Source organism: Parasteatoda tepidariorum, chromosome 12, assembly GCF_982258835.1.
Source record: "Parasteatoda tepidariorum strain Cologne lab strain chromosome 12, Ptep-v5.0, whole genome shotgun sequence".
Lineage (NCBI taxonomy): Eukaryota > Metazoa > Arthropoda > Arachnida > Araneae > Theridiidae > Parasteatoda > Parasteatoda tepidariorum.
In genome coordinates, this window is record NC_141766.1 from 48,358,178 (window position 1) to 48,375,260 (window position 17,083).

A 17,083-nucleotide genomic window follows, 5' to 3' on the forward strand; every position below is an offset into this window, starting at 1 on the left:
TCTTCAGGGATGCTTCTCAGATTGTCTACAATAGCCTATTGCGCTGCTTTAGTGTAATGCAAATAAACTACAATTTTCTGCCACACGTTACCAAAGTGAAAAAAATTTAAGCGACATTTATATTGCTTAAAAAATATAAAACTGCTACACAAGCTGCAAGCTAGTGAAAATGATAAAAAAAGAAAATCCTTAAAAAGCCTGTCATTACTTTCTTTCTTTTAACTTTAACTTTATCTCTGAGCTGTTAAAAAAATAAATAAAAATATAAACAGTTTAGACAGACTATAATGATCAACAATTTTCATTTGTTAAGTTTTTTATATTTTTGAAACTCACGAGGCGAATGGTTGCGCGATGACAGTAAAGTAACATGTAAGTTTATTCTTTGTTCTATTTATATTCAGTAGGGTTTGTTAGTTTTTCTGAGGGTTTTATATAGTTTTAGAGTTTGATGCTATAGGAGTTGTACAATTATATACTCGGAAATAATATTTCCGTAAAGGTATGAAAAATGTTTCATTTACAAATTCGATATAATTTAAAGTTCAATATTTTAATATGTACTGGAAAATTATCAGTTAGCTTTTTAATTTTTAGATTTTTGACCTATAGAGTTATGAATTTTAAAAGACACAGAGTTTACCGGTAATTTTAGGCGTATACCTATCTTTATGATGAATATAACTTATAAAGTAAAGTAAATACCTATTGTAAGATGTGTATAAACTTGATTAGTGGTTATGTAGTAATGATTCACTTTTAAAAATATCAACTGCAATATTCTTTTGGTAATAGCAGTGTATTGTGCGTTGTATCATGTAAGAGTAAAACTTTGATGGAAAAAAAATGATAAGCTAGGTTTGGAATAATAAGTTTACTGTTAAATCCAAGATTTGGACTTAGAAAACCTCAGAGTATTTCAATAATTTTAGTTTGTGTAAGGTAGGAGAAAACCTTCAAAACTCCATTTACATGTGCTCCATATATTAAGGCTGAGTTTTTTTTTAATTTTTTTCTGAACTATTTTTATCAATAGCTCAAAATCAGGGGCAGGTTTTGCTCCATTACAGAAAAATTTGTTCTGATATAAAAAACCTTATTATTACATAAAATATAATAAGCGTTTTGGTTTTAACTGAAAATCCATTGGATATTTAAGTAGTTAAGCTGGAATATCTGTAATATTAAACTTAATGAATAGATAATTATAGATACAATTGATAAAAATAATACCAAAGAAATGTCATCTTTTTCAAAATAATTTGTCATGTGAAGAGCTTAGTTGAAGAAGCAGATAAATAACATTTTTTAAAAAAATTTGAGATTGCTCTGGGAGAGTTTTTATTTAAGTCCTATTTAAATTTTTAATATTAATTTATATTGCTAAATCTATTAATTTAAAGGATACTTTGTGGAAGGAGGTAAAGGACATTATTTGAGTAATATTCTTCTGGCAATAGACCTTATAAGTAATTTGGCTACAAATAGTAGTCAACAAGCAGCTGTGGAAAATCACCCCTTTGACATTGCACGTCGAGGCACGGGGAGAAAATGTAAAATATTAAGTAACAGCTTCCATACTTAAAAGAGATTTTATGAATCAATAGTTATAAAATCGAAAGAAAATATAGCAACAGACACACTGCATTATTAGTGAATTGAATTTTTTTTTCTGAGCAAAGTTGGGTTGAAAATAAAAAAATTTTTTGTTTATCCAGGTTTTTCAGTGTGTTTATTATTGTTACTGATAAAATGCTTGTTCTTTGTATCAGATAAAAAAGACTATATAATCAATAAATTGGTAATGATAAACATTACAAATTCATGCTTATTTAAATAAAAAAAATTTTGGACTTATTCAGACTAATAAGGCTATTTAAAACTGCCTGCCAGTTTCTTTTAAATTGAAGTTGCTATAATTCTAATTCATGAATATAAGCTTAAATATATGTATATTTATTTCCATTTTTCGAACAGCATTATATTCATTGAAAAACTAAATATTAAAATTCCTCCATTAAAATAAGCAGGTGCTGTGTGGAAAAAAATCATTGAAAATCCACTTTTATTAAAAGAGTCAGCGTGAAATAAATTTACAATAAAATGTTTTATGAGTTATGTCTTCATAAATATACTAAAAGCAAAGGTTGAGTGAAGTAGCAAAGATGAGCAACATATAAACTTAAAAACTCATTTACTCTAATTCACTTTGCCACTTTCCTGGTTCTAACGATTAATATTAATTTAATTTTCAACTGATGTTTTTTTATCATGGACTTGCAAACATTTCTCAAATGGTATTTTGCTTTAATTAATTGACTTAAATCCCAAATTGCACATCACAATTTAATCTTAATATGCTAGTCGCTGGTGTAATCTTTGTCCCTGTATTTGCCCCTTTTCTTATACAAATAACTCGCTACAATTCACATTCGGGCAAAATATTCTTACCTGGCCATTTGAAATATTTTCATGTGCTTTAAAGGTCAAATATGGAGTGTTGTATTTATGTGATTTTTCAAAACAAATATTGATGGTCGTATTCCTATAATTTTAAAATTAAAAATCACGTTGTGCTTTTATGTAATTTTAAAGTAGAACGATTTGGGTTATTTGACATAATTATTTCAAGCCATGTTTGTTACATTGAAATTTGATTTTTTATTTATGAATTTTGAATTTTTATTTATTTGTTCATTAGTTTTATAAGTTTTTATTATCTTACAAGAATGATGCAAATTTTTGATAAATAATTAAAATCATTATTAATATTATTATTAAAGGTAGGTACCTTTATTTCTTTTAATGTGATTTTTAATTTCCATTCATTTTTACTTTAATATGTAGGTATAGTTCAATAAAAAAGATTTAAAAGAAATATATGGATTTCTTATTTCCGAAATTAGAATTTGGAATTTCGTAAACATGAAGATCGACCACAATCAACAGAATAGATGCTTGCCCTTTTTATGCACTTTTCCCCCCACTAAAATTTCAGGTATTTTTTTAAGAAGGCACTACTACCCCTGTATCTAGTTATCTAAAGTTTATGGTTTAATTTTTTTATTTTTCAGTTTAGTTATTTATAAACTTGTTCTTGTTAATCTGTTTTAATTGTTTATTCATAAAGCCTTTTATTTTCCAGATTTACGAAGCAGCTTGTTTTTATTTTTTCTTTCTGGGAAGTATGGAGGTGTATGATTTACCTCGTTATAAGCTTTTGTCAGTTCCTTATGCTAATTATGTGAGATGATAAATTTTGAATGCATATGATATTATAAGTAAGTTTTTGTTTTAATTCTTTTCCTTCAGTTATTACTTTCTGAAAATAAATAATATTCATAAATGTAGATATAGAGTTTTGTTTATATGATGCTATATCTTATTTCTGATTAACATTTCATTGCATAGATAACTGCTAAGATTGTTATGTTAAATTGGAAAAGTATTCCTTACCTTATCTGCCAGTAGATTTCTTGGTTATAAATTTTTAAACTAATAACTTATATTTGTATTGTTTATTAAGAGAAATGATGTGCATCAACATAATTTTATCAAAATTCTCATTTATATGAAGATGCCTATCTTCTAATAAACATTTCTGTACTTTACTTAGCTATGTGATTTTTGAATTGAGATGAAAAATTCTTTTACTTTGTCAGCTACTAGATTTTTTAACTGTTTAGTTTGATTGAAGAGAATCAAAAATCATTCTTCTTTTTGTTATGCTTATAATTACTAATTAGGGCTCAAATCTAAGAATAGTCATTAGATCCGGTACCACTAAAATTCGACTTTGACCTTCATCAAATAATTATAAATGGTCTCCTTTACCTTCAATTTTTGTAAAGAGCTGGTTTTGGCCATTTTATATTAATGCTCTTATTTAGATCTGTGTGTTTGTCATAATCATCATAATTGTGAACCTAAGACATTCTCTGTATTGCAATTTTTCATTTAAATTCACTTTATTAATATGTTATTAGAAAAGCTAACAGAAACGTGTAAAAGAACCAATGAAAATTTGTATGAGCTAGTACTATCTTTAAGTTGCATGTCGTTTAGACCAGGGACTAAATATTCTGAATTTTTAACCTTTAGTTATCCATTGTAGAAGTTCAGTCTACAATCAACAACGATTAAATGTCAATTTTAAGTTTTCTTTTGTTTTAACAACTATTATTTTCATTTTATTTATTCTTGTTGTGAAACCTACTTTTTCAGTTCAACGTAAATTATTTTTTAGTTCAAGTTTTGTTATTATATTATTTGTTTATTGCATTATTATCTCTTAATGATTATAGAAGTTAATTTTTTTTACTTCAGGTTTTATTAATACATTAATCTCTGAATAATTGGAAATTTATTTTGTCTTTCAAGCAGGTTTTCTCAAGGAAAATAGAGTAGCATAATCAGCATTAATGTATAGTTATGTGGTGTAACTACCACTACAAATTTTAAATACCAAAATCACTAGTATATAATTATAAGACATGTTAACTTGATTCTATCTTGAGGTACCTTTTGATAGATGAAGGTTGACATGGTCACTAATTAAATCCCCTCAATGGTGACCCAGATGTGATAAGAACTTATCCAATATTGATGGATAATTGAACTAAGCCAATATTGATGGATAATTGAACTAAGCCAATATTGATGGATGATCCACATTAAACAGTTGATTTGCTTAAAAATATACTACTCTAAAAAATAAAAAAAAAACTGGAAAGTAAATAAAGACTCCCGTTCAATAAAAAATATTGAAGGAAAAAAATGTGCGAAATGCTATAAACAAAAATAAGAAAAAATAATGAGAAAAATGCTATAAAAGTATAAGACATGTTAACTTGACTCTATCTTGAGGTACCTTTTGATAGATGAAGGTTGACATGGTCATTAATTAAATCTTCTCAGTTATTATGTAGTTTCTATATATTTATAGTTTCTATATATATGTAGTTTATGTAGTATCTATATATATCTTTAATTCTTATTTTTGCTCTTACTTGTTTTTGGCATTTTTAAACAACTAAGTTATTTTATTACTGAACAAATTGACAGTACGAAAATAAATAAATAAAATGAAAATAAATTAGAATAATATTTAAATATTAGTATTGGATCCAAGATTTCAATCTTTCTGTAGTAGTTGCTTCTTCTAACTTAAGTTGACTTCATCAATGGTTTAAAAATTTAAGTGACAGCGTAGGATTTTTCTGGTCTTGCTAAATGTTATTTTCATAATTTAACTCTAGTGCAGCATTAATTGTTAAGTGTTGTGTACCCGGTAGTAGAATCTCTCCAGTGTGCCAGCCGACGCTGTAGATTATTTTTCAGAAAAAAAGTTTTTTGATGGAAGCAAATGGATAAGGATAAATTGCTGAGACACCTTTTTAAATCATTTGTTAATTTGTTTCAAATAAAAATTTTAAGAAAAGATGAATTAATCAGAAAACAAGAAGCAAAGAATTTTTTTTCTTAATTGATGACGTAACTGTATAAGGATTTGTTCTAAATTTTTTTAGTATTGTATTAAATTCTACCTAAAAGTAAACAACACAAAGATCTTATGTATAAATTTGTTTACAAATTTTGCTATATCAGTATATTAGATTAAGCTGAATTCTTGCTATAATCTAATCATCTCTGTCTGACTGCATTAAGGTGACAGACAGATTTGGATTTCTGAGGATAGTGTTCTAGAGATATACTATGGACTATTCCAACTGTCCGGGAAATGTCCCTGGGAACACAAAGATCTTATGTATAAATTTGTTTACAAATTTTGCTACATCAGTATATTAGATTAAGCTGAATTCTTACCATAATCTAATCATCTCTGGCTGCATTAAGGTCACAGACAGATTTGGATTTCTGAGGATAGTGTTCTAGAGATATACAATGGACTATTCCAACTGTCCGGGAAATGTCCCTGGGAATGGTTCGAAGACATGAAAATTTTTATCCTTTGCAGAGGGAATGGTTTTCCTGCTTTCGTAACTCTAAATCCTGTTTGTAGAGATGAGACTTTATGGTAGAACAATTTAAGGAGGACCAATACTGCACCAGTCTCTTCAGAGGCTGAGCAAAGTGTTTAACCACCTACACACTGACAACAGATTGTGATGCTTGACTTCAGTGATTTATTGAGATCAGTGATCTAGAATTCACCATCTGCAATTAATTACCTTATCAGTAATTTAAATTAGTCCAAGCTCGTCTTAATAACAATTTATTATCAAATTCTTCTTAAATAACTAAGTGCAGCAGTTTTTTTTTAATCAAAAAATTGTTAAACTATTATTGATAATTTTACTATGTAAAATTATAGAATTATAATAATTGTAATTGTTAATTTCCTTTGGGATTGAAAAAATTCAGTATATACTTTATTTATGTAGGCAATTTGATTTGTTAGCAATCAGATTTTTATCACCTTTTAAGTGTTTTGTTTTTAAAGTAAATTATTTGAAATGTTATTTAACTTTTTTTATATTATATAAAACATTAAGTTATCTCTCTATCTAGGCAAAAAGAAATATGGATTAATATTTTCAAAGCAAATGACAAAAGAAGGAAAAATTTGTGTGCATTATGGCAAACAGAAATATAGGAAAGCAACAGCCTTCTGGTGTCACTGTACAATTTGAACAGCCAGAAAAACCCAGCAGCACTTTAAAAGTAAGTTCATTTAAGCTTTCATTGTAGTATTTGTTTTTATGTTAGTAGTTTTAATTTTGATATCTTTGGTATCATAAAAATTTTGCTTTTAAAATTGTTAAATATGATTTGAAAAATATTAAGTCACGTTCCTCTTTAACTGTCTCATGTTTAAGTTTATATTAGGCTATATACAAAGCCATAATTATGACTTTTTTCTGAAGTCACTCATTTAGAGTATTGAAGATAAAGGTTTTAGACATTAAGTTATCCATTTATTTAATTAAAAGATGATAAAAAGAGAATTTTTGTTTTATTTATTTGCATTGTATAATAGGAATGCAGTTTTTGCTTAACTGTGCCCTATTAAGCACTGAGTTATTCAATATTTCATTGAAGGTTGATAGGTTATATTTTTCAATTGTGTGAAATAAAATGTTAGAATAGTTTTATTGGAAGGTAATTTTTAGGAATGTTAATATATTTATCCCGCTGGCAGTGAAGATGATCATTTCAAGTCTTGTTGAAAAAGGTAGGTCACTGATGGATCTGCTATCTCACCCACTCTTGCACTTCATCAACCATTTGCCCAAAAAGTTAAGAAAGTTTCCAGCCCTGGGGATACCAAATACAGTTGTAGAGATGCCAAAATAATTTTGTGTAAAAGTAGCTTTGCCAATGGCGAAAATTGCGTTTTTTAGCACATGTTCAGTTTTAATTTGACTGTTCCTGAACTGCATTGAATTTAATTTTAACTATACTCTTGTAAAAAGTTATGAATTTACTTTTCATGCACTTTTTTTTATTTTCTGTACTTTTTTTTAATCTTTTATTTAAAGTCTGAAAAAAAACAGTTTCTCTATTTGGCTCTAGCTTTAAGTTTCTATTAATGGCTCTTCAAACACACTTTGAAATATTTTTGCAATCTACTTGTAAGTGTAGAAATAACTTGTAAACTATAGAAGTAACTTGTAAACTATAGAAATTGTGTATCATAAATGTTTTTATTGACCAGAAATGTTTTTAGTTTTTTTATTTACATTTTTGTTCTGATGTTTAATGAAACCTTCTGTAATTTTGACATGTTATTGGACTTTATATCATTTACCCCTTCTGCATCCATATACATTTGTGTTGACTTTTTATTTTTTTGCATTGCTTTTTCCTGAATTTCTGAAAAAAATTACTTATCTTACTATTTTTTCAAAAAGTTTAAAATTTTCTCTAAAAAAAGCAATATTTTGTGAGAAAAAAAATTCTTAATAAATATCAGTTTACAAAATATGTTTTGAAGCTTTGGAATTTATATAAATTTTATTGGTTTAAAATATTTATTGGTTAAGTTCACTATTTTATTATCAATTTTTATTGAAACTTTTAACATTAACAATGATATTTTAAGAGAAAAACATGCCACAAAAGAATGAATAGTTTACTAAAAGTTTTACACTTTAAGTGCATTATATAACTGTAAACGTTACATATATTTAAAATGTAACACATATTGTTAAAAAAAAGTCTGTATTACATTTTGAGTTGTTCTGTCAAATAACTCTTTTTCATTGTGTAATCTGTTAATGAAACATTAGCTACTATGCTCTTATTTTTTTTTTTAGCTTTTACCTCTTAATGCAATAAAGTTAAATATGACGACTTTTTGGATGAAGATATTAACAAACATTATTTATAAATGATTAACATTTGCTTACTGATTATTTTTGCATAATGAGCAATCTTTTAAGAACGTAATGGAAGTACAAACTTTTTTCAAATTGAATTTTTGGATGCTTCATAAGTTGAAAATATAGGTAAAGTCTGTAATTTTCTACCAAAAGCTGAAAGATATTTTTTTGTTCTCTGAATATATATTATTGTCCATTAATTGCATATTTTTTATTTATGCATATAAGAAATCGTCATTAACACATAAAAATTTCACCTGACGGAAAACTTAATTAGTTTTTTCAAAGATTATTTTTACGTATAAAGTACTTTATGCAATTAAAACTTGGTTAATATTTAAAAATGAATGTAAGACAGATTCATCCTGATATTACTGTCCTATCTGTCTCTCTCCTGCTTTTCCTTATTCTTTTCAAGAGACGATTCTTTGTCTTTATAAAAGAAAATATCCATATATGTTGTTTTACAAAGAATCTCTATCACTCTGTTAGGAAAATAGTATGTAAGTACTTGTCATATTGGTGTTTTATTTTTTGAAAGTTTTTTGTTTATTTTTCTTGACTAAAGGCGGAAAAAAAATTTCAATTTTTCTCAGAAATGATAGTTTGACTTAATTTCAAGTTTATATACCTGGCAATTTGATTTTCACTTGTGGTAGAAATATGAGAATTGAAGAATCAATTGTAGACAAATATGTATGGTAAAAGAAAGAATTGGCAGCTATGCGTTATCTTTATTTAAGAGCAATTTTCAAATTAAAAGGGACAGATTTTAAATATATAAAATAAGTTTGTCTATATTTTTTAACCCTCTATACTAATAATTTTTTTTAAAAATGTTTTCATTATTAGTTGATTAAAGAATAATGTATTTTATTCCTCAGAGACATCCAAAAATGGAGCTTAGCAAACCTGATTTGCTTCAACTTCTTGGAGTGTTAGAAGGTGAACTACAAGCAAGAGAAATAGTCATAGCTGTATTAAAGGTTTGGATTTGTAGATTTAATATTTTTTTACATTTGAAATTTATCTTTTCAGAATCTTGTGTAATATTTTTCAATTTAATGTTATTGTAATGTATTTAGAAATTTTATTTAGAAATATTAGAGTTGAATTAACATGGCTGCCAATTACTATGCTTTTTGAAAAATATTTTGTACTGTGGTAGACAATTAAAGCCTTAAGTTTTCAAAATTTTTAATAATTTTAGCAGCATTTTAAAAGCTTTATCTTGAGAGACCTGGAACAAAGGGGCATTTATTAGGAGTTTTTGAGTCATTTACATGTAGTGGTGTAAAAAATAACTAAAAATCGAATCAACAAAATTGAGAATCTTACACTAAAAAACAATCTTAGCTACCACTGGAAGAAATTTTCTGAAGTTGGTAGTTCTGATCAATTTCCCTTTTAAATCAATCAGCAATCAAAACATTAGGTCTTTGTATTTAGCTTGCTTTTGGCTCCTAGGTAGAGGTAGTATAATAGATGGAAAATACCACGCTACAAATTTTTCAAACCATTTGTTTCTGAGTAATATATTTTTGAAACTTTGAAAGTTTTCGCATTATTTGCTGTTTTATAACTTATAAATAACTATTACGTGAAAACTATTTGATTTTTCCAATTTTTAATGAGATTTTATAAAATATTTTCCTAATAAGACTAAGTTGTAATAAAAATGAAATAATGTTTTAAAAAGTAAACTTTTAAAAACTGAAAATTAAAAATTTTTTTAGAAAAAGTTTAAAACTTTTCAAAAAAAATGATTTAACTTATTTTTAGAAATGTTTATTTAAAATTTCAAGATTGTATTTTTCTTTATCATCCTAAAGAAATAAACTCTGGAAATGTAGCAGAAACATTAATAAAAAGGAGTTTATTAAGTTACATTCTAATTTTCTGAAAAGGAAAAGTTTTTAATTTCGAAGCTTTTTTAAAACTTAAAAAATATTTTCTTATCCATGCTATATATTTTATAAAATGCTATTGAAAGCTGTACAAAATGTTCTAAAATTTAATTCTTAAGGTTCTCAAGTTACTGTAAAAAATTTATTAATTTCCAAAATTTAAAAAAAAAAGTATTATTGCAATACAAATTGTACTAAAAGTCTGGATCATGGTATTTTTCATACAAGGAGCAGGCTTAATAAACATGTGAGAAGATCATTAAAATCTAAATTGCTGTAAAAATAAATGTTTTTATTGTTTTTTTAGTAGTATTATCTATATGTAATACTTTATACCCATATGTAATACTTTATAGAATGAACTACAAGTTTTGACCTTAACAAAGCAGAAGTACCATAATTTTCGGCGTATTATCCGCAGATTTCCCGTTTAAAAAGTGTTAAAATTAACTATGCGGATTATGAGCTGATGTGGATAATGTCCCATAATTTTTTGTCACGCTGAAATCTTTTATGCTACTTTTTGTCTCTCCAGATGGTGCCACAATTGTATTTTGCATATTTTTTTTTTTTAAATTTTCCCCGTAATTTTTTAAAACTTTTATTTGTCATCACCGTATAACTACGGAAGATATGAGCATTGAGGGTCATACACTACATGTTCTTAATTATTATTTTGTTTTGCCTCAAGAAAAAAAAAAACAGCCAGCAATTTTATTTAATTCTTTGCGGAGATTGTGTTTGTTACTCAGTGTCACTGTGATGTGTTTCATGTACATCTGACCACCGCCCAGAGAAAATGACCTGATTATGAATGTATTTTCCCTCGTAAAACCCACTAATCCACCACTCCTTTCCTCTTAACAGCGTTCAGAGGTGCGCCAACTGCTTGTTGTGAGAATGACCCTTTTTACGATCATTATTAAAAAAGTAAAAAAAAATCTTAAAAGCAGCTGAAATGTTTAAAAAAAATTTTTTTTCGTGTTTGAAGTTTTCTTTGTCACTTGCAAATTATGCACAGATACATATAATGCGTCAAAAAAATTTCCCTTGCATTAAATGCACCTAATAAATTACGTATACAAAAATTTATAAAAGTGAGTGCAATTTGAGATATCTAAGATTATGAGTGAATACTAAATTTCTTTATTGCTAGTTATCAAATAAATTACGACTAAATAATTTAAATATTGTTCTCAAAAATGAAAAACAAGCAGAAACAAATTTAAGTTTTCATGTTATATAAGATAGTTTGTTTAAATGTTCAAACTTTTAAAAAAATTTCTTAAGCTGTGTACTCATTTTTTGATAAGTCAAACACAGACAGGCTAACTTGAGATAAGTGAAATGTAAGCATCTATTTGTTAAAAGTCAGAAATTTTAAAATTCTGACTTAAAAATCAAGGTGAAATTTTCTCCCCTGTGAAACATTCACCATTTAAAAAATATTGGGAAAAAGTGTTATGTTATACAGGATCTAAGTAAGGTTAATCAATATCAAAGTTAAAGTTAACACTATTCTTATGAGTTCATATTATAAAATTTTTAATAATCCTTCTTTCAATGCTCTACTAATAATTCCTTACTAATAATTCTACTAATAATTCCCTAATTTTACTAATTAATTACTAATAATTCCTTAAATCCTTATTACACTCTTTAGATGCATTATTCTATATTTATTTATATATGTTTCATATTTTTTGCTGAAGATTTTTCTTTTTTTTATGTAGAAAATTAGAAATAGAGTTATTGTTAAAGTGAATGCATGAAATATTAGTTTTAATAATGCTCCGTAGTTTCATGTAACACTTAACATATCCATCATTACTTTTTTTTAAAGATCAAAAACCTTTTATGTATTTTCTGATTTTCTGTACATATTTTATTCAATAGTTTTTTAGCCTTTCTTTGTTTTGACCATTTCAATTGTTTATAGTATACATTTTAATATTTTATTTTAGGCTGAGCAGGTTAAACAGTTGCTTTATCCAAAGAGGAAAGCTACTGCCAGTGATCCATGGGCTGCACTGCAAAGAGATTGTTTAGGTGCGTTTGATGCTACATTTGATGAGTCAGCAGTTAAAAATTTGTATGGAATGCAATTATCACAGTTTGAACATTTCTTAAAGCAATATAAAATAGCTCAAATAAAGTTGAAAGAACAATTAGAAGAAGCAGAGCAGCGTTGTGAAAAGGTAATAATTTTATTTCTGATCTGAACATTAGAACATTTAGATCTGAACATTTTCATAAAAACTGATTTTTTTTTACACCTTACATTTTCTTACTATTTCTGTAGAACTATTCAATAAAATTAAACTAAACTTTCAGAGCAATTTTTAATTAATCACAAAAAAATTAATTGGTGAATTTGAAAGAAAAGAGAATTTAAAAATTGATTGAGATGTAATCCTTTAAAGTAGTCTTTTTATTTTGCTCATGGGCTGGACACATTAATTTTTTATATATATAATTTGTTGTGATTTGCATTTGGTAACTTGTGAAAAAAGTCAATTTTAATGTATTGAAAATGTTAAAAGTTTCTAGCAATTTTCTAAGTAACTTTCATAATTTTTTTAAGGAAAGCTCTAAGTGATTAGGGGTTTACTACAAATTTCATAAAATCATATTGTAACAACAAATGATAATACCTAACAATGATTGTCCTGACAACAAAATGTTATGTGGAAGGAAAACATGTGGCATAAAAAATACTTTAATAGAGTATGGCCCTATATATTGTGCCAATGTCATTTTTAATAAATTTTGTTCAACAGTACAAAATAAAATTTATGGAAAACCCCTTACCTAGGGTTCAAAACATTTTTTTTTTTAAAAAAAAAAGGTACATGCAGCAATACAGAATATTAGTTAAGAGCACATGATAATGTTAGGTTGAAAATATGCACCAATAAAATCTGAAAACTATGACAAATTGTAATTCTATATATACTATATCTGGTTGCTGTATTATAATTTTATAGAGTACGTGGTAAACTCACATATTATGTTATATACTTGCAAATTAAAAATCTTCAGTTTTAAAAAACTCCAAACAAGATTTTTTATCATTTAAGTGACCACTTTAAAGAACTGAAAACTTATACCTTCAATTCAAAGAATAAATAAAATTCTTCATTAAAATAACTGCAATATGAAAGTATTAGTAAATAAATTTTTGCAAAGTTTCAATACATAAATAGGAGTAAAGTTAGGGGGGGGGAGAATAAAGCACAAAATGTAGATTTAACTTTATAAAGTTAGCTTTTAATACAATCACGAATTTTTTATTTACCCACAAAATTTCTTCATCCATTTTTTTTTTTTAAATTTGCTTTAAATGTTCAATCGGCCTGTAATTTTGATGCGTTGCTACAGTCATTAGTTGAAGCCAATCAGATGTGCTACAGTCATTAGTTGAAACCAATCAGATGTGTGCCCAATAGAAAGTTGTGAATTTATATTTAAATCAGTTCATTCTGAATTAAAATTAATTTTGAAACCTATTTTGTTTATCATTTAATAAATTTATAAGAAGACAACGGTAAAAAATCATCAAAAAAGGGAAACTAAAGTTTGATGCTCACAGCACACATTGTTTCTTGTTTGTTTACCAATGCCAGATGCACATCCTTGCCAGGTTGAAAGGAATAAATATAGTGAAGGAAAACACTAACTAATTTTCATTCATTTCTCCTTTGAAATGCACCATAACAGCATCACTTGAATGAACAAAACTGGTTATCGTTCTACATCTGCTGCAAGATTGGGAGATATTCTTTCTTCATGCATTTAACACGTCTGGAATCAGCAGATGTGTTTCAGCATCATTTACGCAATCCCCCTCACGACGCTTGTGCTTCAAAAAACTATCAAACTTTATTAGATAGGATTTAACTTATAAATTAATTAGTTTATTTATTTTTATTTTTCTTACAATTTATTTTCCAAATCTTCCTTCAAAAAATAAAAGCTTAAAGAATTACATTTTTTCAAGTTATTATAAGACGTCTTCATAAGACATCCCTGAGATTTCTCTGAAGATTTGTTACCAATTTTACCATTCAAAGCTCTGCATACTGCTTACCATTCAAAGCTCTTTTTTCAAATTTGATTCACAATTTTTTTCGAATTACATAAAAAATTGGAAGAAGCTTTTTAAATTTTCAAGAAATTGAAATTAGACTTTTTTTCATAAGTAACCAAATACAATTCAGGACAAAATTATAAAAAAAAATTTTTAATGTATGCCTTCTTGTTAGTTTATGTAGTAAGAAAAGGTGAGGCGGAATTTTTTTTTTTTTTATATATAAAATTGTCTTTATCTCCATGAATATTTAAGCTAAGTTTATGAAATTTTGTCCAGTTAATGCATATGATAATCAAAGTAATTGATACAAGTTACAAGCTTATTGCTATATTTTTTGGCATGAGAAATCTGATCATCTAATTACTTTTAAAGTTGTACAATTATTCTCTAAGTATTTCTGGAGAATTATGGGAAAATGAATTAGTTGTCCAACCTTAGTATTTTATTTAAAAAAATTAACTTCATTTTTACAAAATTTAAATTTTATATTATGCCATTTTTACAACAATTTTAATGTGACTTATGTGACATAACTTATTAAAAAAAATTTCTGAAGAACACAGTTTGTACTATTTTTCCATATCAACAACCATTTCACAAGTTATTTAAGCTCTATCTCTAATTTTTTAGCATCATTAGTTCTGGATAATAATAGTACTAAACTAACACTAAAAAATGGGTGAAACAATGAAAATTATAACTTTCAAAATTTCTTAAACCAAACCTATGTCGTTAAATTTACCTACTGTACAAAATGTGTAACTGTTGTTCACAGAAATTGTACAGTTCTGTGTATGTTAAGTAGTACAAAAAGTGATGTCTATTATGAAGGCCTCATTTAATAAAGGTCTTAAATAGTTCTTTCTCCCTTTATTCATTAAACCAGTGGTAGAGCTGCAAAATTTTTATCGTTACTTTATTGGTCTAGTTCATACATCATTATGTAAGGGGTGCATTATTAACGATACTGATGTTAGTAGAATTTCAACAAAAGTTTTTGATTTTAGAGATATAACAAAATATGCTAACACTGAAATTTATTTAAAAGTAAGGCCTTCCCACAATAGCCCATTGTTCACAGGGGGAGGGCAGGGAGGTGAAAGCTCCACAATTTATTTACCAGCAACAAAATTGTGGCAAAGTGGTCAGCAATGCATACCGGAAGACTTCCAAGGTAAGCTGGTACCAATCAATCTGAAATTAACATAAAGAGGTCTAGTTTTAATTGTTCTTCCAATTTAGCAATCAAGACCATATTTTCAAGATATAGCGAGATAGTTCCGATATTTTGCAAAATATGCATTCAGTAAGGAAAAGATATGTTTATTTAGATACGCTTAGCTTTATCTGATATCCTAACTTAAAATATTCTCAGCATTAATTGATTAGAATATATAATTTTAGGTGTTCTAACTTTTAAGTTTGAAAATTATTAATTAAGGTGTTCTGTTTTTATTTTGTTTACTATGCAGGGTTATTCATAATTCCCTCTATTTACTACAACCTTATGTTTACTACAACTGGCTTCAGTGGTACATGTTACTGCCATCTACCGCCAACTGCTTAAATTAAAACTTGAATACTTTCACAATAATTTCATATGTTCTTTTTTGCCATATTCGTTTTCTTACTATAACGCTTCGAAACCCCGGAGGGAATTATGAATAACCCTGTGTATATGCTTAAGTGCGTGTCATATTTTCTTGGCTTCTGAGTTAAGAAAAGAATTATAAAATTTGGAAGTTGTGTCAGTAAGTCAACTACAATTATAAACTATTTTTCATAGATGACGAATAACTTTCTGTTTCGAATTTATGTTGCCTTTGATAAGTTTTAGTTTAATGTTGCTTACATTGTTAAATATATTATACAAAATATATTTGTTCGAGTGCCTGGTATTTTATATGTTTTTTTTTTCCTTCCTCTTAGTTGCTCTCTGAGTTGGAAGATGAAAAGCAAAAGCATGCTCAGGATACTGCTCAAGGAGATGATGTAACATATTTATTAGAAAAAGAACGTGAGCGTTTACATCAAGAAAATGAGTTTGAGCGCCAACAAAATAGGTGTATGGAGAAAGATATAAAATGCTTAACAGAAACTTTGGAGCAAGAAAGGCAGCGGCAAAAACAAATGATTTTAGTTTTATTAGCTGAGCGTAAACGTCTTATATACAGATATGCTGAAGAAAAGCAAAAATGTGATAGATTGTCACAGGTAATTTGTTTTAAAAATTTTAAAACAAAATTATAATTATATATCAGCTTTTTGACATCTTGAAATGTTAGTGCAGTATAGAATAAAACAATTCTAGATTGATACTTTGGTAATACTGTTCGCACTTTATTAAATAATATGTTTTTTAAAATCTTTTTGATCTCTGTTTATTCTGTTTTAATCCTTAATCTTTTGCTATTTTGCAAACTATCTGATTCACATGAATTAAATTTCTAAATAAAATCATATGCAATGCATACATATTCCCAATATTAATACTTGAGCATTTTTTCCCTCTTTTTCTCTGCATAAGTTCAAAAATCCTATGGTTTTTAAAGTGGATTTCTAATAAGCTCAAAAATAAAATTTTGGTTTAATCTTTTTTTTATTTTTAAAGCTTTTTTTGTGTTTGCACATAGTGATGATATTTAACTTTCAGCAGTTGTGCAATCTACAGAATTGTACTGAATTTTTCCTTTCATAAATTGCTTTGGCAAAGAGTTCATTTTTCTTTTGGTCATAAT

General features: G+C 26.8%; 1 protein-coding gene across 4 annotated transcripts in view; it reads left to right on the top strand.

The window, feature by feature from the left end:
- The first annotated feature begins 157 nt into the window (after positions 1-157).
- The window catches only part of LOC107442106 (CTTNBP2 N-terminal-like protein), a 35,584-nt gene continuing 18,658 nt past the window's right edge, over positions 158-17,083 (top strand). For 2 of the 4 annotated variants that reach the window (XM_043056681.3, XM_043056677.3), the window contains exons 1-6: positions 201-372; positions 3,146-3,281; positions 6,532-6,684; positions 9,230-9,331; positions 12,217-12,450; positions 16,275-16,559. In XM_043056681.3, the coding sequence (XP_042912615.1) occupies positions 6,598-6,684; positions 9,230-9,331; positions 12,217-12,450; positions 16,275-16,559 (708 nt within the window). In that variant the 5' untranslated portion in view covers positions 201-372; positions 3,146-3,281; positions 6,532-6,597. Of the gene's footprint in view, positions 373-410; positions 503-3,145; positions 3,282-6,531; positions 6,685-9,229; positions 9,332-12,216; positions 12,451-16,274; positions 16,560-17,083 lie in introns of those variants that run through there. The other 2 variants (XM_043056687.3, XM_087156125.1) reach the window with 2 other exon arrangements.